The 26,517-nt window shown below is 35.7% G+C and overlaps 1 protein-coding gene across 2 annotated transcripts in view; it reads left to right on the top strand.

Annotated features, from left to right (window-relative positions):
• dock4a (dedicator of cytokinesis 4a) overlaps nt 1-26,517 on the top strand; it is a 69,248-nt gene that overhangs the window by 28,632 nt on the left and 14,099 nt on the right. For both annotated transcript variants that reach the window (XM_077210935.1, XM_077210936.1), the window contains 24 exons: nt 1,526-1,651; nt 2,562-2,686; nt 3,530-3,692; nt 3,832-3,938; nt 5,397-5,553; nt 7,645-7,742; nt 7,840-7,923; nt 9,514-9,614; nt 16,197-16,278; nt 17,544-17,714; nt 20,252-20,444; nt 20,826-20,950; nt 21,966-22,100; nt 22,192-22,290; nt 22,383-22,477; nt 22,577-22,652; nt 23,663-23,763; nt 24,382-24,440; nt 24,518-24,666; nt 25,111-25,196; nt 25,505-25,531; nt 25,626-25,721; nt 25,806-25,866; nt 26,059-26,152. In XM_077210935.1, the coding sequence (XP_077067050.1) occupies nt 1,526-1,651; nt 2,562-2,686; nt 3,530-3,692; nt 3,832-3,938; nt 5,397-5,553; nt 7,645-7,742; nt 7,840-7,923; nt 9,514-9,614; nt 16,197-16,278; nt 17,544-17,714; nt 20,252-20,444; nt 20,826-20,950; nt 21,966-22,100; nt 22,192-22,290; nt 22,383-22,477; nt 22,577-22,652; nt 23,663-23,763; nt 24,382-24,440; nt 24,518-24,666; nt 25,111-25,196; nt 25,505-25,531; nt 25,626-25,721; nt 25,806-25,866; nt 26,059-26,152 (2,610 nt within the window). The remainder of the gene's footprint in view (nt 1-1,525; nt 1,652-2,561; nt 2,687-3,529; nt 3,693-3,831; nt 3,939-5,396; nt 5,554-7,644; nt 7,743-7,839; nt 7,924-9,513; nt 9,615-16,196; nt 16,279-17,543; nt 17,715-20,251; nt 20,445-20,825; nt 20,951-21,965; nt 22,101-22,191; nt 22,291-22,382; nt 22,478-22,576; nt 22,653-23,662; nt 23,764-24,381; nt 24,441-24,517; nt 24,667-25,110; nt 25,197-25,504; nt 25,532-25,625; nt 25,722-25,805; nt 25,867-26,058; nt 26,153-26,517) is intronic.

Below are 26,517 nucleotides of genomic sequence, written 5' to 3'. Positions count from 1 at the left end.
GGCGAAATTTCCATCTGTAAGAACTCAACATCTAGCTTGGCTTTGTGATTAAATTACTCCTAAAAAAAGTGTTTCTTCAAAGAGACTTGGGACTTTAAAGTGTGAATCTAGTGCACGGATATCAGAATCATTGGCTTTCATCAGTAGCATAAATGAGGGTGGCAGAGAAATGCGTGTGTTGGAAAACAATAAGATCTTACTGTTTCGATGGAGCCGTTATGGTAACAAGCACAAATGTTACAAATGGGGTTTAAGGCACCGGGCTACATATAATTAATTTACTCAAGAGGCAGTCGGGTCATTCCTGTTATGCAGGACCTTTTGAACTCTGTAACTTTAAAAAAAATGTAATTGTAACTTCAGATTAAACATTTACAGGGTGGATCATAACAGAGTGGAAATAAAACAAAATGAGGCTGTTGTTTAGAAGGATTGAGTTATTTTGCGTGTGTCTGAAATTTTGATAATATTTTAATAATATGATGGTGATTCTGTCGCTGCTTTTATTAGGGGTGGAAAGCACGGGAAATCAGGCTGAACCAAAACACAGGAGACAAGAGAGAGCGCTCAGAAATGCAGTCTGACACGTACAAGACTTCGCAACGAGTGACTGAATAAACAGGGCTTATATTAGACAGCGTTAACAAGGGTAATGACACACAGGTGGAAGTAATCAAACAATAATGAGTCCAGATAATTGGTTATGGGATTGTAGTTCAAGGAAAACGGGAGGAGTGCCCTCTAGTGGAATCATGGGCACTCCAGCTGCTGGATGTTTCAAAGAGAGTCAAACCAACGAATACCATAAAACATTACAACATTTATCAAATTCATTGCTGATACTTACTGATGTGTGTGCTGTTGCTTTCCCATCAAAAATCCCCATCATTTCCTGGTGGATGATGTAGTTAACTAGTTAAGGTGATTGTGTGAAAGTAACAGGGCGGAAATGATATTGAAGACACGGGGAAAAATATAGAAAAATTACAAGTGCAGTGATTTTTATGCACTGCGAACTTTTGCAGGTGAAATTTAGTCATTTCAGTAGGAATCCACACAATCTGGAATTTTATGAGAAGGCGAAACATTTGCATGCAGATTTTGGGACTGATTGAAGATTCGCCATGTTGACCAATTGATGGCTCCTTGGTTTGAAAGTGACTTCTGTGTGAGCGGTGCTTTACACTCTTGACAATAGACAATGGTTTTTTTCCCCCTAATGTGACCGTGCCTTAAAAAACACTATTCATGGGAAAATGTTTTGCTGTGAGATTTGTGTTATATTTCATAATAAAATGCTGGTTTATAAGTAGTGAAACTATTTAGTTGGCTGTGGAGCTATTTAAAATAGACCCAATAAAGTGTGATTGAATAATACACATTCTGTCAGGATTATGTTCTAATGTTCCTGACATGCTTTACTAACCAGGAAGTACAGCTGTTTTTGTTGGCAGGCTCTCATGTTACAGTATTGTCAGATGTTACCGCAGAGGTTCATTAAAATGCGTTTGTGTTTATTTTCTAGGCCTTAATGTCTCTCTTCAGCTCCTACACGGGGATATGGAGCAGATTCGTAAGGATTACATGCGTCTTTTCACCCGCAACGTCTCCATTACGAAGAGGCTGGGTTTCTCTGATATCATCATTCCAGGTGGGATAATCACGTTTTGTTGTCATTATGCTGCTTATTTTACATCACATTACCATTGAATTTATGTTCATACCAAATAAAGCTCTAGCTTTACAGTATCTTTTGTCATTCAACGACGACATCATGGTAATGTGGCCGCTCGGTGGCATCTGTTGTAATGGCTTAATCATGTCATTATGCAGTAAATGAATAGCTTTGCAGTGTGAATACAGGCTTTACAGGAGAAAAAGACTATTTTTATTGAATTACCGTGAACTTTAAGATATAAAAGAGTCATTTATACCACAATATAACAGGCACATCTACTAAAGAAATGAAAAATAATGTCAATGTTGTACAAAATTAGATTGATTTTACAGGATGTTCTTGTTTTGCTCGCTGTCACGTAATGTACACAACTAAAGGACCAAAGCAGTGGGAGTTATTCATGAAAAAATGGCTTGTATTCTGTTCTTTTTTTACATAATGCATTGGTTTGGCCACATTTTATTTGACATTTGCTTTCACACCATCAGTTGGCGATGAAGCACCTTTGAGCCACATGTGTTGACAGACTAATTAGACGTGTTTTGTGGTGTTTCTAACATCTCTGAGGAGCTGAAATTTAATGACTAAAAAGTGTGGGTTGCCAGAAGAAACATTTTTGTGGTCCTCCCTAGATTGTACAGGATATACTTTATGTATAAAGGTATATGCCTTACATGAATACATACAACAATATTGTATTGAAATACATTGTAAACAAAGTGTTCATGGTCACTTTTCAATGTATCAGCACACAATAGAAAAAAAAATCCAAATCCATTTTCAGCAACCTCTCCTGATAGGCTGATTTCAACACCCGATAACCGGCTGAAAGTGCTGTGCTGGTAAAACCGATTTACGAGATACTGTTATCTTCCTTCTGCAGGTGAAATAAGAAATGATCTGTATGTGACCATTGAGAGGGGTGAATTTGAGAAAGGTGGAAAAAGCGTGGCACGTAATGTGGAAGTCACTGTCTATCTGCTGGGAGGTGATGGGCAGATGCTGAAGGTGAGAACTGTGTCATTTGTGTCCTTCATATAAATTAATCAATATGTCTCTCTGACTTTTAGTTTTTAGATGTTTTATTTCAATCTTTTCATCAACTTTATTAAGTTTTCAACTTTTTAATTTTTTTTATTTATTAATTTTTTTTCTTAATAAAAGAGAATATTTAGTAGGAATTCATATATTGTTTTTTTTAAACAATAAAATATATTATAAATATGAATAATAATTTTATTTATAAAGGCCCATAAGTTCTTGATTACATCAGCAGACAAGTATTTTTTTTAAATATATATATATAATGGTTTGACTTTTTTTTAACTTTGTTCTGAAATAGATTTCAATATTACAATGACCAACATTGACACATAATCATTCTATTTTTTTCTTTTTATACAGTTGCAGTGTGTTTTCAAAATATTTTTGTTATTGTAAATAAAAACAACTGAATAAATAATATAAAAATGTATATACAGTTGTTGTCAGAATTAATGGCAACCCTGGTAAATGTGATCAAAAATGCCTGTAAAAAATAAATCTGCATTGTTTATCCTTTTGATCTTTCATTCAATAAAATAGCAAAAATCAAACCTTTCATTAAAGTAAAAGAATTGAAAGTGGGGGGAATCACATTATGAAATAAAAAAAAAATTCTCCAAAACACATGGCAAATTTCGCGTTATAAAAATAACTATATTTATTTTATTATGAAAAAATTAATGAATCAATTAACTTTTTGCCCAAAATGTACAAAATCATCATATCATTTTCTGTTCATATAATATTCTATAAATATTTCTTAAAAATGTTCAGGTCAGTTTAATGTTCTCTATTTGTCTGTCTCAGGGTCTGGTTTGTTGCGGTTCCGGGGAGCCAGGGGTAGATGAGCACCGCTCTTTTGTCCTGTATCACAGTAACAGCCCTCGCTGGGCCGAACAGATCAAACTGCCCATCCCTCTGGAGATGTTTCATGGCACACACTTGCGCTTCGAGCTCAGGCACTGCTCCAGTAAGACTGCGCTATGCTTCACATGCACTTTTTTTCTTGACCGTTGATTTTACGTCTGCTTGTTATTCCACCTTCTGAGATTTTAGACGTTCCCATTATTGACCATTTCACATAACCACTGTTCTCTCTGTTCATGCAGCAAAGGAAAAGGGTGAGAAGAAGCTTTTTGGCTTCTCTTTTGTCCCTCTGATGCAAGACAATGGGAGACCGGTGCCTGATGGGACGCATGAGCTCATTGTCCACAAGGTACTGTGTGTCTTTGTGAATCTACCTCTAAGTATATGAATCTTATTATCATATATAAAATATATAAATTATTATCGTTATTTTTATTAACAGTGAAGTCAAAATTGAATCTGAAAGCAACAGAAATGGACCCTACAATTCAGAAAAACAAAAAGGCTATTATTAATTTAATATGGTATAATATGATATAATAATATGATATGCTTTAATATAATAATGCTTATCTAATAATGTTATTAAAAATAATTCAGTACTAATTCAGATTTTATTAATTCAGACTCAAAATTATCTCTGAAGTACTGGGAAAAATACATATATAAATACAATTAAATGTATTAATATATGGAATCCAAATTATTAAAATATTAAAATAAATAATATAATAGATATAATAAAATTTACAGAATTTGACCGATTTGTCCTGAGGTTTATACATTTTACAGTACACTAATGGTGGGTAGAAAAAAGGATGCAGATATATAAATTTATGTAAAAATTTTCCAGATAATATTGTGTGCATTAGCATTAACACAGATTAGCATTACACATTAACAATACATGTAAGTAGTTTGGAAAGGAGTCCCTCGCAAAATGAACATCATATTTGGGGGGATCCATATTTTGATTGATCAAAATCCCAGCCACACAACCAAAAATGTATTGTTCTGGCACCATTGCCCTTCTTTAACCCTCTGCCGCTGCTCTTGTGGCAGTTTTAATGAAATAAATGTACTATATTTTAGTTTCGATAATGTTTGTTATTTAATATTTTGTATTTTTAGGGGGTTTTTATGGTAGTAAATTATATTACTATGATCCATTTGTTACCTGTTAACCACTTTTGGAACATAGACCTGAAAATGAAATTTCCAAATTAAACTGTTGTAAATATTGAATGCTTTAGATCGCAGACTTAAGTTTGGTCTGTTTTTAGCTGAAGCAAAAAAAGTTGCTTCTTTTAAAGTGGAAAAAAAAGTTAGAGAAGTTTGTTTATTATTATGAAAAATGCATAAAAATACTATTTTTAAATTTTATATGAAATATATTTTTTTGCAAAACGTCAAATTCAAAGCAACAAATCTAAACAAGTTGCGTTCCAAATTTGAGGTTGATATCTTAAAAAAAGGAGCTTTCAGTAAGATTTCCACTTAATGAAATTCTATTCCCATTCGTTTCCAATGCAGTTATTTTTGACCGCGAACAGTACAAGTGCGACTTTTTTTTTTCAGGACCATTTAACCTTTTCGAATCACGTTCATGAATTTTTTTGTGTTCACACAGCAAGTGCCAAAACCAAGTTTCGTACCATTCTGATAAAGTTAACAAAATAACACGTAAAATATTTTGTTAAAAATTGACCGAACACCACCAGAGGGTTAATATAAAATTACCCTGATGGTCTCACTGTGTGTGTATGTTATTAACATCTCATGCCTTAGAACTTCTCTCTCATAACAGTGTGAAGAGACAGCTGATCTTCAGGATCCTGCTCGGTACCTCAAACTGCCGTTTTCCAAAGCCAGCCTCCAGCCGGCCAACAACCTGACAACAAAGAACAGCAAAGAGTCCTTCTGGATCCAGTCGTCTCTCTGCTCCACTAAACTCACTCAGAATGGTGAGACAAAATTCCTCCTCACAGTATGCCATAAAACCTCAGTTTTGAAATGATGTTATTTGGATTTAAAATGTGCAATTAAGTTAAATCGTCTGTTGTAAATCGAAATTAACATCTCGGTCAACTGTTCCACATGATCTCAAATCTATCCCATCCAGGCTGTTGGAAAGCGGTGATTTCAGAAATACTTTTGTCTTTGTGCCATATGGCCCCGTCCCTGCATCACGACCTTGATATTGTGATATATTGATCTGAGCCCTTCAGCAGGTGAATGTCATGGTAACAGTGGCAGAAAACCGCGAGGTCTGCGTTTGGAGCAGAGATCACAGCGGGCTGAGCCCACACCTGCCTCTGTTGACCTTGGAAGTTCGCCCAGTGTCTCTGCAGCTCTGCCGTGCCTTCGCCCAACTGCACACTTATTAACTGCCATCTGGCTGTTATTTAACGAAGGCACTGATCCCAAGTTAGATTCAGTTTATATCGCATCTATACTCAGCTGAACTTTAAAAAGCCTGAAGCTTGAGACTGATTATATTCATCTTGACCTTTGACCTATAATGAACTATAGACAAAACTACTTTATTGTACTCACGCAAATGAGTAATATTAATTTGCTACGAGTACTTACTATAGAGTTACGGTTTGGTTTAAGGTAAGGTTCTTGAAATTATGCATCATTGACTGTTATTACTATAGTAAGTACAGTTAGTAATTTGTAACTACTTCACCATAAAATTAACCTTAAATGTTACCTTAAGGTGAATCATGTCTTTATTTCTCTGTTATTCTTGCATTGTCCCATGAGATGTAAATGTTTGAAAAGCACCTATAAAGGTTCATAGATAATTTGTCCAGTTGATTCGCCAGCGGTTGATTTTGTACCGGTTGATTTGCCACCGGTTGACACCAATGATGACGGTTGATTCACCTTAGATTGATTCGCCAGTGATTGATTTACTACCAGCTGATTCACCAGTGGTTTATTCACCAACGGTTGATTCACCTACAGTTGATTCGCGAATTGTTGATTTTGTACCGGTTGATTCACCTGCAGTTAACACCAATGATGACGGCTGACTCGCAAGTACTTGATTCACCAATGGTTGACATGACAACTGTTGATTCACCTACAGTTGTATCGCAAATGGCTGATTCAGTACTGATTGATTCACTTGCAGTTGATTTGCCAATGGTTGATTCAGTACTGATTGATTTGCTAGCAGTTGATTCGCCAATGGTTGATTCAGTACTGATTGATTCACTCGCAGTTGATTCGCCAATGGTTGATTCGGTACTTGTTGATTCGCTAGCAGTTGATTCGCCAATGGTTGATTCAGTACTGATTTATTCGCTAGCAGTTGATTCGCCAATGGTTGATTCAGTACTGATTGATTCACTAGCAGTTGATTCGCCAATGGTTGATTCAGTACTGATTGATTCGCTAGCAGTTGATTCGCCAATGGTTGAACCAGTACATATTGATTCACTCGCAGTTGATTCGCCAATTGTTGATTCGGTACTGGTTGATTCACCAGCTGTTGATTTGCCAATGGTTAATTCACCAACAGTTGATTCAGTGATTGATTCATCAATGATTGATTTAGATTCGTCAATGATTCACCACTGGCGAATAAACTAACTGTTTTCATATCAGAAGTTGGCGAATCAACCTCTAAAATATTAACAAATCAGCTGTCTGCAAATCAATTGTCAAAATATTACCTAGTTATTGATTCATCAACGATTGATTTGGATTTGTCAATGGTTTATTCACCCAACAGTTGATTTGTCAGCAGGTGATACGTCAATTATTAATGTGTTAATATTAATACTGGTTAATATGTTGACAGTTGATTTGTCCATCGTTAATTCTTTAGTTGTTGATTTGTCAACTGCTGATATGAAAAAAGGTTATTCTCCAGTTTTTAATTAAATAGTTGTTAATTCACTAGTGGTTGATATGGGCAACATTTGATCCGCAATGGGATTTAATGGACCCATCAATGGTTGTTTCACTAAAGGTTGATACAATTTAAATGGTTTATCCTCAAAACTGTTGTGTTGTTGCAAATGTTCTTGTGTTGTTTTCAGGTGACATGTTGGACCTGCTGAAATGGAGAATCCATCTGGACAGAATCCTTGACTGCCTCTCCAAACTCAAGGACATTGACGGCACTGAAATTGTTAAGGTATAAACCACACACAGCAATTTGCTTTTACCACTGAGATTTCAGAAATAGCATAAAATATTTGTTTTGACTCTAACATTTGATTCTCTCTGTACAGTTTTTACAGGACACTCTGGACACCTTGTTTGGGATTTTAGACGAGAGTCCCCAGCGGTATGGACTAAAGGTGTTTGACTGCCTGGTGAGTGATGTTTTGTTCATCACATGTGAATGTATAAAATGTAGACAATGCATTGCTCTGAAGTTTTTCTAGTTTCCACAGATAGTCTACATTTTTTGACTGCAAACTCATACAAACTCATCCATCTCCTCCGCAAGGAGACAGTTTCTTGCTGTTAATGAGTACAAGATGCTTTCCTCATCGCTCCTCGACTGTGTTACCACGGTTACATGCCAAATATGGCAACTCATAAAATCCATCTTAGACTTCTCTTGCTATAATCCAACTCCTGTCCTCATATCCTCTCTATTTTAGGCAGAACAAAGTACTTCTAGATCAGAAAGCACATTTTAAATAAACTCTGCATGATTGAGTGTTCTCTTAGGCTATGTTTACACGGAAACGATCTGAAGAGAAAACGCAAAAGTGGCGCTGCGTTATCACTTTTTATTCTGCGTTTAGACGAGCGTTATCGGGGGGAAATCCGCGTGCATATGGTGACGCAAAAGTGTGTGAAATTCGATGTAGTATGCACTCCAGGCGGCTAGGCGGCAATGTGAAGCACTGCGACACAACAACACCGATATCTGAGAATATTTTGTACAACTGCTGGAAAGACTCTTGTACGTTTATCAGAGCTGCTATGGCAATTTGAAGGTCCGACGTATGGAAATAATCCGACATATTGGGGTTATTTTCCTGTAATGGCGCATGCCTGTGACGTAAACACGTACGCTACGAGAGCCACAGTGAGCAGATTTGCGTTTTTACTGTTTAGATGGGAACGCGACCGTGGATCGTTTTTAAGATTTCCACTCTGGAGGGTGGTTTCACTTTTTTGCGTTTTTAAGCCTCCAAACCGCCGTCGCCGTGTAAACGAAAGGCATATCCGATAAAATATTTTTACGTTTTCACCCAGAATCGTTCTCGTGTAAACAGGGCCTTAGGCTGCGTGGGAAGTGTTTTATACAATAACTTTACTTTTTACTTGGCTCTCTGGAATACTTGATTCTGATTGGTCAATTGCTGCATTTTGCATAAAAACAAATTATGATTGTCTAGTGCAATTGATTTCCTACAAAGCTGTGTTAGTTTCAAGCCTCATAGTCATATCATTCCACAGCCACCTCTTTTTCACGTAATAAAATAATTTAAACCGAAATCAATATTTAATATCATTCATTTGGTATTATACACCAGATAATGTGTATTAACCGTTGATTCACCAGTGGTTGATTCATCAATGATTGCTTCACCAGTGTTTAATATGTTGATGTTTGATGCACAGACAGTTGATTCAATAATTGTTAATTCTTAGTGGTTAATTCATCAACTGCTGATATAAAATAGTTGATTCGCCAGTGTTTGATCTGAAAATGGATTTAATGGATCTGCCAAACGATTGATTCATCAATGATTGTTACACCAAAGATTTGTACACTAGCAGGTGATTCAGAAACTGATTCTGCAGTTGTTTATTCTGCTGATCAGTATTAGAAAATAAACTTTAATAGGAATCCAAAGGGACTAAATTAGCGTAAATTATGTTCGTATTTTTGCTCAAGTTAGCTTACGACCTTACTGAGGTGACTATTTTTGTTTTGTCTTCAGGTGCATGTTATAAATCTGCTGCAGGACAGCAAATTCCAGCTCTTCAAGCCTGTAATGGACAACTACATCGAGAACCACTTCGCTGGGGCCCTTTCCTACAGGTAAACATTAGGGATGGGGGAAAAAAAACATTCTGTTAAAAATGGCGATTCTTAAGACAAACATTTTTTTAAATCGTAACCAATGAAAAAACTTTCTGAAGCAGTAGGTATGTCTTTTTTTTCGTTCCACTGCACTTTTTTACAGTGCTTTTCTATGTAAATATGCGCTTGACGGACGTCTTTGACCGATATGTTCACGTCTTCTGCAACGTCTCACACTGAAAATGCAGCACGTTTTTAAGATGCCAGTCAAGTCAACTTTTAAAACGTGTATTTCTAGGTATTCGCCTTTGCTTGTACAATGAAAAATTGAATGGTAAGAAAAAAAAGAAAACAAAACTTTGGAAAACTTTCATACGCAAGCCCTCTGAATGAAAGCACTATCTGTTTTATTGCTCATAATGTGTTTCTTTTGTCTTTTTGTATGTTTAAGCTATTTAGTTGTTGGCATTGTTTATAATTTATTTGTCTTTTTTTAAGCAGTACTTATTAATTTAGTAAAGTAATTATATATATTTTTAAATAATTAAATATTTAAAGTATTTAAACGGAAATCAATCCCCAGGACATCAAGTGACAAAAATCCTAAAATGCTAAATTCATAAAACATTACTTGCATACTTAAATACACAAGAAATTGCAATTCATATCAAAACGGCAGCTGAATATCATGTAATATCGAATTAATTAAGGTTGAATTAAGGTCTATGGCAATTCCCAGCCCTAGTAAACAGGTTACACAAGTAAAAATGATGTATTGGAGAATTGTATGAGTTTCGAAACACTCAGAAATACTGGAGCTCCTGTGGTGTTCAGCTGAAATAGCGTGTCATGCTTTTGAAAGAGTTGCGTTTGGTAATGTAGAAAGATGAAAGGAGCACAAAGCACAGCGCAGTCTTGCTTTCATCTGTCATAACTGGTTTCATTTTACTGACAATGCAGTTTTTGTCCTGTATGTGTGGTCAGGAACATAATGTGTGTTTGTGCTGATGGCAAATATTTAGGGGTTTTCAGATTGCATGTGTAACTCAATAGGTTGATGCTCTTCATTTGTCTTTTCCTCCTAATATTTTAGTTTTTCTCTTTCTCTCTTTTTCTTTCTCAACAGACACACACACCTTCTCCTTTCTGTCTCTCCCTCTTTCCCCGTCATGTTTACCTGTCTTCTCTCTGTGTGTGTGTGTGCGGTGTGTTCTGGCCGTGCTGTCTGCCAGTAATGAGGCGTTGTGGTTGTGTTGTTGTGTGTGGGCAGTGATGTGGTCTCTCTTCTGTAACACACTGAAGTGTAGAGCGTCAGTGTCAGAGCTGAGGTGGATGTGGGCGGCTTGCAAAATACTCACTCTCGCACTGTTCCCTTCACCCAGTTCCCATAATGCCGTGCCGTGTTTCTGTCCCGTGTAATGCGGTTTTATTAGGGCCCAAGCCTTGAAAAGGCGAAGGCCCTATTGTTTTCCTAAGGATTATTATTTTATTTTTTTTCTCCTCTTTTATTTTTCTTACGACTATTCGGGCACTTTTGGGGCTCTTAACGTGCACGAAAACTCTTGAAACTTTGCACACAGGTCAGAACCCGCGGCCATCAGGGCCAGGCTGAAGGTGGCACCCGGGCGTGGCAGGGGGGCTCGACAGCGCCCCCTGGAACGGGGTCCGAAAACTTGGTCCATAAATCAAACACGCTTGCATGTAATAATATGAAACTCGGTACACATATAGATCTCATCGGTTCATATATACTTCATGCTCTTACTTTTTACCCCAGCCCAACAGGAAGTCGGCTATTTAGGGTTGTTTGTAAAACGCATGTAATGGAATTTAAAGTACTTCTCCTAGAGAATTCAAAGAAATGCCACGAAACTCGGTCAGCATGAAGTCAAGACATTGAGGATGAAAAATTGCCAGGGGACTTTTGATATCTCGAACGGTTTGGCCGTGGCGAGGAAACGAATTTATGGCGAGAAACGTGAAACAGGAAGTGTGTTATAACTTCAGCATACATTAGCTGATCTTAATGAAACTTCAGCAGTGTGTTCGTTGTAAGAGGCCGATCACATGGATGTGACTATTGTGAGTCAAAGTTATAGCGCCACCAACTGGCAGCAGGAAGTGTGTCACTTTCAAAATGCTTTGAAATCACCGTCTTATTTTAACCCGATTTGCTTCAAACTTCATCTGTATAATGTAAATACACGGCAGATGTAGACCTGTGAAAGGATTATTGATATCTTAGATACTGGTGCCATGGCAAAAGTATTATCAAACTTTAATATTCTTTTTGGATGCTTTTGAGACTCTTAGCATGCCTGAAATTGCTTAAAATTGCATGAAACTCGACAGACAGATCACATTTATTAGCCTGTAGACATGTGCAAAGTTTCAGAAACGGGCGTGGTGCAGGGACTCAGTAGCGCCACCTTTTGACAAAAGTGGGGGGGTTAGTTTTATAGTTTTATCTACAATCATAAAACTCGGTACGCATATTGTTCAGATCAAGCCGGACAACTTTATAATTAACTGTCATTAGCTCAGACCAAGAGGAAGTCAGATATTTTGGTTTGAATATGGTCATTTTCTCTCTCTCTCTCTCTGAGCCAATATGGCAAGCCGTTTTAACATTTAATCATTTTAACCTACTAGTCTCTATTTTCATGCTTCTAGTACTTATTTTTTAGATACTAGTATCTATTCCATTAAGTACTAGTACTTATTCATTAGCGAATAGTGCTTATTCTTTAGTACTAGTGCCTATTCTTTAGATACTAGTGCTTATTCTTTAGATATTCTTTTGAATACGTATTAGTAGCTAATGAATAAGTACTGGTATCTATTTAATAGGTACTAGTATCTAATGACTTAGTACTAGTATTTATTGAATAAATACTAGTATCTATTAATAGGTACTAGTATCTAAAAGGTCATTTTCTCTCTCTCTCTCTCTGAGCCAATATGGCAAGCCGTTTTAACATTTTATCATTTTAACCTACTAGTCTCTATTTTCATGCTACTAGTACTTATTTTTTAGATACTAGTATCTATTCCATTAAGTACTAGTACTTATTCATTAGCGACTAGTGCTTATTCTGTTTAGAATATTAAAAGTGCTTATTCAATTTTTATGCTTATTTATATTTTCAGAGCAGAAAATCTGAATTTTCTGCTTATTCAATATTGCATCTAAAATGGAAGTGACTTGACGTGTGTGTGTGTGTGTGTGTGTGTGTGTGTGTGTGTGTGTGTGTGTGTGTGCGTGTGTGTGTGTGTGTGTGTGTGTGTGTGTGTGTGTGTGAGAGAGAGAGATTGTGTCTGTTACAGTGACAAGAGTTTAACCCTTTAAGGCCTTGTTTTTTGGATATATATCTTTTTTTTATTAAAAAAAAGTGCATACAACCCATATCTTTTAAATGTATTGTTTGCTTTAAATTAAATTAAGATTGTATGTTTGGTAATTGAACCTAAATAAATTTAAAATTAATGTGCTATATTTCAGATCAATATATTTGTTTTCCTTCATTTTAATCAACACTAACTTTATTCTCATCTGAATTATAAATAACTTATTTCTGTATAAAATAAAAAATCCCGAATAATCCAGACCAACCAGAGCGCACTATTTCTACAACATCATCAGTGCTGAAGCGGAACTACCAGAGCCGTTCGGCAGATAGCCAGCAGATATTTTGTGTCACGTCGTGCACAATAACCCTAAAGGCACCAGGGTGGCGGTGCCACCGGCTTTTTATATATATATATATAAATATAGCTGCGAGCAGCGATTACGGGCCAAAGCCGGCGGTACCGCCACCCCGGTTCCTTTAGGTAACTAAAGGCACCGGGGTTGCGGTGCCACCGGCTTGGGCCCGTAATCGCTGCTCGCAGCTATATTTCTTTGTTGTTATTTCTTCTTTTATTTTATTTCATTTCATTTGCATAGTGTGTCTATAGTGCACATTTACATTTCCTATGATGTTGTGATGCCTACATTCAAACATTTATTTTATTTTATTTATTTTGCATTAGGTGTATATTTACATTTCTTACAATTTTGTGATGCCCAAATTCATACTATTTTATATTATTTTGCTTTGTGTGTTAAGTATTTTTTTACACTTCTTATATCTTTTGATGCCAAAATCACACATTTTTATTTATTTTATTTTATTTTTACTTTGCAGTGCACATAAGTGTGTTTACATATTATTTATTTGATTTGATTTTGCATTGTGTGCGTTTGGGCTATGTTTACATAGTATTATATTTTAATATTATATTTAAAAAGAGCCTAGAAAATCCCACTTGAAATGTTTCCAATAGATTTTAGTTGTTTTTTTTCACAGCCTATATTCAGTTTAATGGTATGTGCTTTGTAACCACACTCACACACACATACATTTTCACACTCCGCTGAGTTTGTCTCAGCGTAGTAAAAATCAGAGTCGCTGGCTCCAAACAGAGTGTTAATAATTCTGAAGTATCTAAAGTCCGTATTACATTAGTCATTTATGGTGTAGAAATCTGCTCATGAACTGAATCGGATCTAACAGATCAGATTTGAATCGATGTAACAGAACAGACTGAACTGAACAGAGTTGAACTGAACTGAGATTAACTTAATCAAACAGAACTAAATCAAACTGTATTGATTCTATTTGAACAAAGCTGAATTAAATGAAAAAGGCAAACAAACAAAACTGAACCGATTTATATCACATTGAATCTGACTGAATAAAACAGAACACAACTGAATCAAATCTAACTGAACAGATTTTTTAATTGACAACAAGCTGAACTTAAAAGAAATGAGTTAAACTGAACTGAACCAAGCTGAATTGAATCAAGCAAAACTAAACTGAATCGAATTGAATCTATCTGAAGAAAGCTGAATTGAATTGAAATATACAAAACAAAACAGAAAGCTGAACTGAACTAAACCATTTCCAATCAAACTGAATCTGATCGAACTAAACTGAACTGAAGGCTGTGTAGACAGATCTTGGTAAATATAGATAGGATAAATAATATATAAAGATTATTCTTGATATGGTTAAAGACTATGATAAGAATATTTTTAAGGAAGTTGATTTTATCACAATCACAAGTGTTACAGTGTGTTTAATTAAGATCTAATTGTATTTCAAGTGAAATCTTTAGGGGGAATGAAAGCTAGTATTACACTGTAGCTGACATTAATTGCAATCCCATGCTGGGAATGTTAAAATGTTCTCCTTATGGCCAAATTACTCTCATGGGCTTCCAAAATCAACAAGAGGCTCATAAAGACCCAGTTTTCCTCCAATTACCCCCCCCATTTGTAATTTAATCACAACATCCTTAAAGCAACATGGCCAAATAGAAAAGTTTAACCAAAAGTAAACTATCCTCACTGTTTCCTCAAGTATTTTTTTCCAGGTTTTCCAAGATTTTGACCCACTGTAGGCGCCATCCACAGACTGTGAATATATGTACACCTTTACACACACTGTCCTTCTCACTCTGATCTTGATGGATTGGACCCGAAGGACGTTTTAAACAAGTGTAATGGGTTTTGACTGGCAACAGAGACCATTAAACCAGAGTTTATTTACAAAGTTTCATGGCAGCTCCATTAAGTATTCATGAAGTCCTCAGCACTCAACTCCACTGACGCATTGTTACCAGCACTTGTAACATCTCCGACGTTTCATCGCTTGAGTGTTTAAGACTTCTCATGGGATACACTGGACAGTTAAGAACCTTTATTGACCTTGGAACAGCATTCAACTTGTCAGACCCCAAATTCTGGGGGTCGGTTCCTAAACTTTACAAAACCTGTTAGGTGCATGAGCAAATTTTAAGATATATGTCATTTACTTCATATACCCGATGAGGAGTCTTGGAATAACATCTACCAGTCAGATTTAAGGAATACTAATTTTGGGACTTCCTTATCAAGGTTATGATTGTTGATAAAAAATATATTAATAATATTATGAAGACGACAACTAGCAGTGAAAAAAATGTTTGCCAAAAACTATACAATTGAGCAGCAAATCAGCATATGTGACCAGTCACGGAAACTATAATATTATTATAATGATTTCTGAAGGATCATGTGACACTGAAGAATGATCACAGGAATAAATTACATTTTAAAATATATTCAAATAGAAACGGTTATTTTAAATTGTAATGATATTTAACAATATTACTTTTTTAAATGTATTTTTAGTCAAATAAATTCAGCCTTGTGAGCAGAAGAGAAATCTTTAAAATCTTCTTAAAAAAACACTTTTGATTGGTAGTTTAAACCTGTTTACTCAACATAAAATCTAAAATATAACTAAATAAAACCTAGTGAATTCAAAATCTAGGATGTAAAGGTACCAAACAGTGTAAATGAGCATGCAAACATTTTTCTTTTCCTGAAGATGTCATTTTAGAGGCTCCGGAAAATCTTGAGCACTGCCTATGAATAATTTGTTATATTATGCATGTTCCCTGCAGGACATACAGAAACGTACAAGAATCATACATAAACGGGAAATTTTAACAAACATTTTTTTTTTTTGTTCCTGATGTCTGTCTGATATTCCCGGCTTGTGCTTGCAGGGATCTGATCCGTGTGTTGAAGTGGTATGTGGATCGTATCATTGATGCAGAGCACCAGGAACAGATCCAGCAGGTTTTGAAGGTGAGAACGCTAACATACACTTCATTCAGGATGTATTTCACAGTATAGTATGTATGCAAATCTGTGAGGAAACATATGCACCCTATCTCTCTCTCTCTCTCTCTCTCTCTCTCTCTCTCTCTCTCTGTCTGTCTGTCGGTCTATCCTGAATAAACCCTCACCCCCTGCTGGTTCTCTGTCCTGATCATCTAAGCTTTCTCCCCAGCTGCTACGAATACCCTTGATGCATCTGTTCTACCTCTGCAGCCTCTCTCACCCACAGGAACTTCTTTTCGTACCCATCATGCAATTAAGCTACAAACATTCAGTCTTTTCTTTCTTTATTCGCTCGTTCTGCTTTTATGATCCTCCGTGAGACCTTGAGACACATTCTCCAAATGCATCCACACTCGTTTACACCCTTCAAAGGTGTTGTTTGAAAGCAATTCCCACTTTCTTACCTTGAACCTTTCAAACCTCTTTGGATACAATGCGTTTCATTCATCTTGTGGTATTTTTGCTCTTTTTGATTAAAATGTTTAAAAACAGAAAATGCTTTTTACATTATGTTTACTGATAATTTTTTTCTTCAAAAAGAAATAAAGAAACAGATAATGCATCCCAATATATATATATATATACATCAGGCTTTTGAGAAACATTTATTAGTTCATCTCTCAATCATCATCATCATTATATTAAATTGCATTATATATTTTGCCCTCACAATAAGAATCTACAGAGCTTTGATCATACAAATAAGCATTTAAATATAATCTCACTAAGACTTATTATTGGGAGATATAGAGTGACATCTGATATTTATATACTGTATGCATTTTAGTTATACTAAAATAAATTTAGTTATACTGCTGTAAAAATCTAATTGATTTACATTACAATCTTTTTTTGACCATATAAATATAAGCATCTGCACTAAATTGCATATTTCTGCTCAGTTTGGGCCTCTGAATAAAACGGAGGTGTTTTTTTCTTCTCTAGTGTGAGCTTCATATTTTCACTATATCATTCTATATATCAAAAAAAGCCTTAATGTATCAAATATGATAAATTCTTTTCTTTAGATTTTGTTTATATTTTTTCTATAGGTTCAATAAAACTGTTCCATATAAAGAATAGATTTTACTGACTGTTATTTCATATGGTGGGCTTTACAAGGTTAAGAAATCATTTTAAACATATTTTGGATTTTTAGTTAGGATTTCTTTTTAATGTGATCAAACTATTGTTATTGAAATAAATATTTAATGTCATATGGCCCACAGGCGTCAGAGTACTTGTTTAAGTACATTGTGCAGTCACGGCGTCTGTACGCGGCGGCCACCGGAGGCCAGAACGAGGAGGAATTCCGCTGCTCTGTTCATGAGCTCTTCAAATCCATCCACCTGTTCCTGTCTCACGAGAGTAAGGGGATCAGCCCCATCACACACACACAGGTGAGACACACACACACGTGCCTGTACGCCTACACTGGGTTCAAATTCACACACTTCTTATACAAAAAGTATGCACTGCACTGAGTGATGAGAAAGTATGTACTTAATGTGTAGTAAGCTGGTATTCCAGCATTTGAACATACTATACCATCATAAAATTGCATCTTTACAACCTAAAGTGGCTCAGTTTCAAGTCCAGTCCAGTTTCAAGATATTTTTTTTTTTTTTTTTGCAAAGATCTGAACAATCACATTTTAGCAATTGGACCTACAGAAATCATTGTTTCTGGCAATTGTTATTCCTATTTCACATGCTGCTTTAAAAATTCTTTGCATTAAGACGATTTGTGGATTATGGTCTATTAATTGGTGACCTCTGACCTAGAGACAGAGCCTGTGGACAATGTTAGCCGAAACACCACCCAGACACCTTTGATTCAGACATATTTTCAGTGCATTTATGGTTTGGAATGCACTAATCTGGTTGTCGCTTACCTGTAAACTGGACTTCATATGTCAGGGAATTGAATTATGATGATGATATAGGGTGTAACGAGTCAGATTACTCACGGTTTGGTTTTTATCACGATTTTAGGGTCGCTGTTTCGGTACGGTTCGGTATGTGCTATGTTCAGGGAAAAAAGGGACTACTGTCAAATAAAAATAAAGAAAATAACAACAAATAGCAACAGCACAAATAAATACAATAGAGCAAATATACAAATAAAATAAACGGTGCTTTTCAGGTACAGAAATTGAATTAAGTAATCAAATGCAAAAATTCCATATGATTTTCACTGTAGAAATTAAATAAAGATTAATCTTTGTTAAAGTTACAAAAGCTATTCAGTCAAGAGCAGTGAGTGATTTCCTTGTCTTTTATAGTTTGATGAAAAACCGACTGCAGGAATGTTAGGCTGCTGTCACTTTAAGACATAATGAATGCATGGATCCAGTGAACTGATACTGATACACATGCGTCGTCTTTCTCGACTGTTTACGTTCACTTAAGACATAACCTACTTTGTTGTCATCATTTTTGTTTGAATTTGTCCTTTCAAGCACGAGAACTCATTTGCGCGTTGTCTGAGCCAGGCTGTGCACGCTTCGGATAAGTGCACACACAAATCTTCTCGCAGCCAGTTTTCTTTCGTGTCCTCTTGCACTTGATTGTTTCAATTGGCAAGGCTTAAATGAGTTTAGTTTATATCAGATCGCAACATGTGCTGTTCAGGTTCAAAACCCAGGGGATGATGGTGTACATGACTGGTCATATAAGTTTAGAGGAAGTCAGAATGCGTATCTATCGACAGAAACATACATTAGACTAACTCTGTCTGTCTGTTTTACATGTTGTTATTTTCAACAAACCATATTATAGATGCGTATGCGTCGTCAGATTTGAGATGAACACTAGGAAGACAGCAGGAAGTTAGAAGTGTTTATTGAGGACAGTACATCAGCCCCACCCACATTTGTTCTGCAAGCATAGCGGCGTTCAAAGCTCAGTCAGCCCGTGGAGAGTTAATCCAGTCTTGATATACACAAACAGAGAAGCATGCTGTGCGTGCTAAAAGCCTGCCACACACTGTCACGGCCCGCGAGCTTGCAGTCAGCTGAGCAGTGTGTGTCCGTCGGGCAGAGAGACCCGCTCCCATTCTTTTAGAGATTCGTTTCGTTCAGACGAGCGTTAACGGTGGCACAGGGGGGATGCGCGCACACATTCGCACATTCACACTCACACTGAACTCGCACACAAGTCTGTTCTTGTTTTGGCAGCCCAGCAAGAGAGCAGATTTCAATTAACACAGCCAAGAAAACAAAGTGTCTTTGGACACCGCGGCATAATCCAAAGCACATGCAGGCGACTGGGTCTGTGCCAGATTCGTGTCACCACAATATTTGTGTGTGTGAATAAGTGCCTTTGCTTACATCTGTTGTTTGACGTCCCCTACCGCTCCAGAAGAACATTTTCCCACTAAATCAATGTGTTTGAAGCGGTTTGAATTACAGTGACACAAATGCACAAAAAACACACATACCGCAGCACATTACACGTATTATTAAAGTCAGCATGAAACAAGCTGCGATAGTCTTTTCTTCCCTATTGTGGCATGTATTTGAGTGAAACTGCTTCTCGAAAAAGAAAAAATGTAGGGCGGGACTTGATTTTGTCTATCAGAAATTGATTGGATGGTTGTAGTTTGCTATTGGTCGATCTCATGTTGAGTGACAGGGTTGACAGCCCTCGCTCTGGTAAACACATCATCAGAGAAGAGAAGAGATGACGCTGCGAAAGAGAAGTTGTTATTTTGATTATAGACAACGAGGGTACATGAATTCTTTTAAATATTGATGTGCACAGATAAATAATTTATAATAAATACTGCAGTATTTATACAATATTACATAAAAAAATAACAAGAATTGTCAATTTTGATTTTAAACTTATCTCTCTTGGGCTCCACCTAATGAGCTTGACTGGGGGGTTTTGTACTAAACAAACACTTAGCGATGTGTTTATTGGCATTTTCTCAGGCCGTGTTCCTGAGATCGTTCCCGACTGTGTGCTGCGAGCTGCTAAAGATCTTCAGCATGAGAGAGGTGGCAAATCTGGCCCGTGACACGCTGAGCAGTCTGCCCGCCCTCACGCACAATGACTGCCCCCTACAGGCCGTCAAACTGCAGTGCATGGCCAAGACCGTGGAGAGCCCTCTTTACATCAACCCGGGTAAAGAATCACTCCGTTCTCTGATTTAAATTATTGCTGAAAACACCAGAAAATCAAGTTTAGATCTATTAGAGGCCATCTAAATGCTCGTGCATACTGTTTCTTAACCCTTTAAAGCCTGAAATATGAAATAGTAGAAAAATGTGAACCTCAACCTTGAGGTGGACGTTTTTATAGTTATACTAAAAGGTCTTTTACTTGCTAAAAAGCATAAACTATCAATCAGACAACAGAAGAAATAGTAGATTGTGTACAACAGTTTTTTTTTCAGCAAAGTTCGGATCATGATGATAATTTAGGGTCTTTAGATATTTGACACAGTAGTCTTTCTAGGGTTTTAAGATGCTTGAATCTTATGTATGTGTATTTGTTTGTTGTCAGAGTCGAGGTGTGTGCTGTTACCTGTAGTTCTGCGTCTGCTGCACACACACCTGCAGGAGCAGAAGGAGCTGGTTCTGTGTGCCAACATCCTCACCAGCATGCTGACGCTCAACACACCCGCCACGGTCAGAAACTGCTGCTACACAACTCACTCGCATCTCTATGCATTAGTTAGCTTCTAGCTCTTGTCCTTTTTTAATTCCTTTTTTCCTCTTTAGAATTGCTAGGGAGATTTGATACTTTTTTTAGTTGATGATTTTGTATGCAAAATATTTAACAATTATATTGCGTTCAAAAGTATAATTATCTAAAAATAAAGTACAAATTTAATCATGACTCCCTGACCTGTATGTAAATTTCACAATATAGTAACCATTTTTAGCATAAATCAGATGTTTAATCAGTGGTCTACCACAATTCTATACTCTGAATAAATATTGTATTTAATTCATTGTTATTTAATTTGATTAATTACATCAACATATTATAAAATTAATTCAACATATTATAAAATTAATTCAATAAAAAAATAATCAATTGACAGCTCTAGTAAAATAATTAAATAAATATACAAAAATGTCATATCATATAATTCATATTTAAATGTATGTGTATGTATGTATATATATATATATATATTAAACATTAAAATGACTTTGAATTTCTACAAATTAGTTCTTACTCCTTCATATAAAAATTATAATAAATTTTCGAATCAAATAAGATTAAGAAATTTAATTTAATCGTTACCTCCTGACCTATAGGCCTATCTATATATCGCAATATAGAATTTGATTCCTCAAACTATTTTTTTTTTTACCTAAACTAAACTGAATGTTTATTCAGTGATTTTCTCTTCTACCACGGTAATATAATGGAACTTTTGTTAGTAAATTGATACGTGATCAATTATTTAATTTGATTCATTCGGTCATCATATTGATCACATCATATCATCATATAAAATGAATTCAAAATGTAAATATTTAAATCAATTGACAGCCCTAAAAATATGATTTAAAAAATGAACATCTAATATCATAGTATTCATTTTATCTTCTTTTTTTAATATTTCAAAATAAATGTTTATTCGTTTTTATATGTCAAAATGAAATGAAATATTTTTGTTAATGTCTGTAGGAGTGTGGCGTGCCTGAGGAGGTGAATCTGGTCATGGAGAGTCTGTCTGGAGTCTTACTCAGAACTATACTGGAAGTGACCAACCGGCCCCAGCCCGCTGCCTCCTCCCTGCGCCTGCAGTACCAGGATGTTACCGTGCGTCTGACCTTTCTATTGACCTTTTATATTTACTTGAGGGTAAGTATTTCAGGATATTGAATAACACTCAGATGTGTTCATGTTTCAGGGTGAATTTGTTGCCTGTTTGCTCGCGTTGCTAAGGCAGCTTAAAGATAAAGAATACCAACAGCTTCTCAGCAGATTTCCCACAAAAGATGAGTTAACGGTAAAATCATTTTCTGCACATTACCAAAGCACAGCTGTGATAATAGTGATTGCTGTAGTCTAACTGTACAAACTCTTACACTGGTTTCCCAGAGTTTCATTCTGCAGTTATTCACCGTCTTCAGAATACTTATCCGACAGGATATGTTCCCAAAAGACTGGACGGTCATGCGACTGGTCGCTAATAAGTAAGGGATTGGAAAACCAGGCTTGAAACAATTCACATTTAATCTCATTCAACCATAGAAATGTTTTATTGCTTGACGTTTCTGTTTGTTTGTGTTTAGCGTCATTATTACCACCATCTTGTATCTCTCTGATACCCTGCGGAACAACTTCCTTAATGAGAAATTTGACTTCAAGGTAAGGACATTTTCCTGTTATGGATTCAGTAAGATTAAAAAAAAAAGAAAAAAGAAATGGATACTTAGAGTCATGAAGATATTCATAATGTTTCAAAAGCTTTCTATTTCAAATAAATGCTGGTCTTTTGATCGTTCTATTCAGCAAAGAAAAAAATGATCACGGTTTTCACCAAAATATGAAGCTGTTTTCAACATTGATTTTTAAATTGTTATAATATTTCACAATATTACTGTGTCTATTGTGTTTTGATTAAAAAAAAATGCAGCATTTATGAACATGAGACGTCTGTCGAAAACATTGACCCCAGATGTTAATGTCACCTGACACTTTTGCCTGGGAATCGAACACAGGGAATAGCAAAAGTTCTCAAATGTAATATTATTACAATCTATATAATGAAACTGTGAAACATCTGCACATAATCTTAATTCTCACCTTTTAAGTAAAAAAAAACCTCAATAAACATGTAGGTTGTTAAATACTACAGATTATTAATGAATTTTCTGCTCTCCAGAGAACTGGAATACCAGGGAAAAATTTGCATATCATATACTATATTAAATTCACTAATGATTGCCTGTCACTTTAACTATTTGATTAAATATGTTAATATATTCAGACGTCTCCGGTACATGTGTACGTGTGAAAGCAGTGGATCTAAAAGCCACGATCTCTCATCTACACTATAAAAATGTTTGATGAAGTACCTACCATAAAAAATGTGCTTCTGACATCAATTAAATAAAATATTTCATATGACAGAATCAACTTGAATTCTTAAGGTCACACCAGGAAAAGTACTTTTTAAAGGTCAGATGAAGTAGAAATATTTCCTCAGGCTAACGACTGCACATTACCATTCTTTACCGTGTGCCGTATGACATCAATAATGACTGCAAAGGAGAATTCTCTTTTCTTCCTTCTCTCCTGGTGCATCCTGGGAACATGATAAAAGTTAAATGTTGAATCATTGTCAGCCTTTTAATTAGCTGTCTTTTTATCTGTAGGTATGGGAGTCCTATTTTTATCTCTGTATAATATTCATCAACCAGCCTTGCCTCCAACTGGAAATGTTCCCGCCCTCCAAGAGGAAAAAAGTCCTGGAGAAGTGAGACCCCCTTCCTGTTCTTTTCCTTTATATGATCCATACAGAATCCTACTGAGAATGAGATTGAAAGTTTTTACAGTGTAAAATTACACTCTGTGTAATGACACGCCATTACTAGCATCTCATTTATTGTACATTGGCTAATTAGTTTTATACTGTATGCATTTTGCAAGTTGCATCATGGGAAAACCGTTGTAATATTACATTGGCTGCGTCCGAAATCTCATACTCTCTTGAGTAGGTACATATTTTGAATGAGTAATTACTTCATGCCCACTAAAAAAGTACGTTCTATATAGTATGAATGTAATCTGGATTGACTACATTCGCCATGTTGTCATTATCATGTGACCCACCAGCGTCAGTACGTCGCTTCACTGCCATATTCATAAATCATCTCCCGTGGCCTTATGGGATAGTGAAGTGTCTATCATATGCACACTTTAGAATCTCACCGTGAGTAGTAGGTCATCCGGGTACTTTTTGCTTAATCTTTTATGAGAACTGTGAATTTCTTTTGTCACATATTGTTTTTTGCCTATTGTATGCGATTTTGGACACAGCCAATATCCTTTCTATCACCGCAGAATTAATATGACTATATTTGTGTTTTTAAAGGTATGGTGACATGAGAGTGATGATCGGTTGTGAGATTTTCAGCATGTGGCAGCATTTGGGTACGGCTTTCGGTACAAATCAGCGTCGATCATTTATGGATTCACATGAACATGAAATATATGATGGTGTCTTCCAGGTGACTATAAGTTAAATCTCATCCCTACCCTAATTGGCCCGTTCATGGAGGTGACTCTGGTACCACAGATGGATCTGCGGAACGTCCTCATCCCCGTTTTTCACGATATGATGGACTGCGAACAGCAACGGAGCGGCAACTTCAAACAGGTGCTGAAATCGCAGTGACATGAACATGTTTCAGCGCGCGAGAGCAGCGTGATGTTCATGTCACAGGGAATTATGTGCGGGCGTCACAGTAAAACGCTGTGGATGCCAGGAAATCTAGCTTGTTTACTAAGATCGTGACGCTTTTGAATGGAATCATAATTTGAAAAGGATTGTCAGCAAGATTTTGAGCCAGATTGAAAATTTAATACATAATATAATTTTAAAGGTGCCACGTGATTTACAGCAAGTCTGTTATTTCAGTTATCTTGCAGAAAACCCTTTTATATAATGATAAAAAGTGCAAATATAGCTCGGAATTGGTCATGCATGATTTATACATGATGATGTTTTTGGTGCAGGAAACCTTGACTAACATTATAAGTGAACTTATTTATGACTTCATGCTTTAAGAAGGAAAAATAACATTTTGATTGGTCTCTAAAGGTGGAGGCCAAACTAATAGACAAACTCGAAGGTCTGATGTCAGAGGGCAAAGGAGATGAGACTTACAGAGAGCTCTTTAACAACATGTGAGTCCTAATTCTGAAGAAATTGGTGCATTAAAATGATCATAAGTGACAGTAAATACATTTATAATATTACTAAAAAATGCTGTTCTCTTTTGAATTCATATAAAAATATATTCAAATAGAAAACACTTAATTTAAATATTTATAATATCCCACAATATTATTATTTTTTTTTTCTTTTACCAATTATGAATTGTATAAATAGAAAATATCACAAAATATGAAATACTTCAAAATATAATTTAAGAAATATATTCTATTTAAATGTACTAAAATATTGTCGATTTCTTTCTGTTTTTCTGCATTAGAATTCCTTTGTTTGGTCCATATCCGAGGTGAGAGCATCATTTAATACTGTGAACTAAAGTCATTGTTTTAAATGAGTTTAGTTCCTAGAATATATCTGAATACTGCATGTCTGTGATTTAGCCTGCTGAAGAAGATCGAGAGAGAGACCTGGAGAGAAAGTGGCGTTTCCCACATCGCTACCGTCACACGGTTGATGGAGAGATTACTAGATTACAGGTAACGCACAAACACACACTGCATACACTATACAGTACAAACACACTTGAGTTTCATGCAGTGATGTTCTTCATCTCTTCTCAGGGACTGCATGAAGATCGGGGAGGTTGATGGGAAAACCATGGGATGTACAGTCAACCTTCTGGTTAGTTTGGATATCACTGATATTTTGTCATTTATTTTCATTTATATACTTTACTTGAGATCAGAGAACATGTTTTAGCATTTAAAAATATGACACATTTGACTTTTTATTTGTTATAGTTGTTTGGCATTTATTGAGATGACCTTCAGAAAGAAAAAGGATGTTCTGCTCACATTTTCCTGTTCTTTTCAGAACTTCTACAAAACTGAGTTGAATAAAGAAGAAATGTACATCCGTTATATTCACAAGCTCTATGAGCTGCACCTGAAGGCACAAAATCACACCGGTAATAATTGCTCAATATACTTTTATTAATCTGTATCCTTTTTATTTGACAGTATATTGGTTATGTTCATTTTGTTCTGTATCCTACCTCTGATTAAAATATTCGGCAAGTAATTTCTACAGCAATTAATTTTAAATTATTTAAATGTATGCTATTTTCAAAAAATAATTAATATTATTTATTTTAAAAATATAATTTGCTAATAATAATTTCTAGTATAATTTTTTTTTTTTTGATGAACTGTGCATCTATTTAATAATAATAATAATAAGAAGAAGAAGAATATTTTATATTACAAATATGTTTTGTAATTTTCAATTTGTTATGATCTGTGCAACTTGCATAATGATAATATTTTCTATTGT

This window comes from Siphateles boraxobius, unplaced genomic scaffold (genome assembly GCF_051911475.1).
Source record: "Siphateles boraxobius isolate OS27281-9 unplaced genomic scaffold, OSU_SipBor_1 65, whole genome shotgun sequence".
Taxonomy (NCBI): domain Eukaryota; kingdom Metazoa; phylum Chordata; class Actinopteri; order Cypriniformes; family Leuciscidae; genus Siphateles; species Siphateles boraxobius.
The sequence above is the reverse complement of the archived record's forward strand: the minus strand, read 5'-3'. Positions and strand labels throughout refer to the sequence as shown.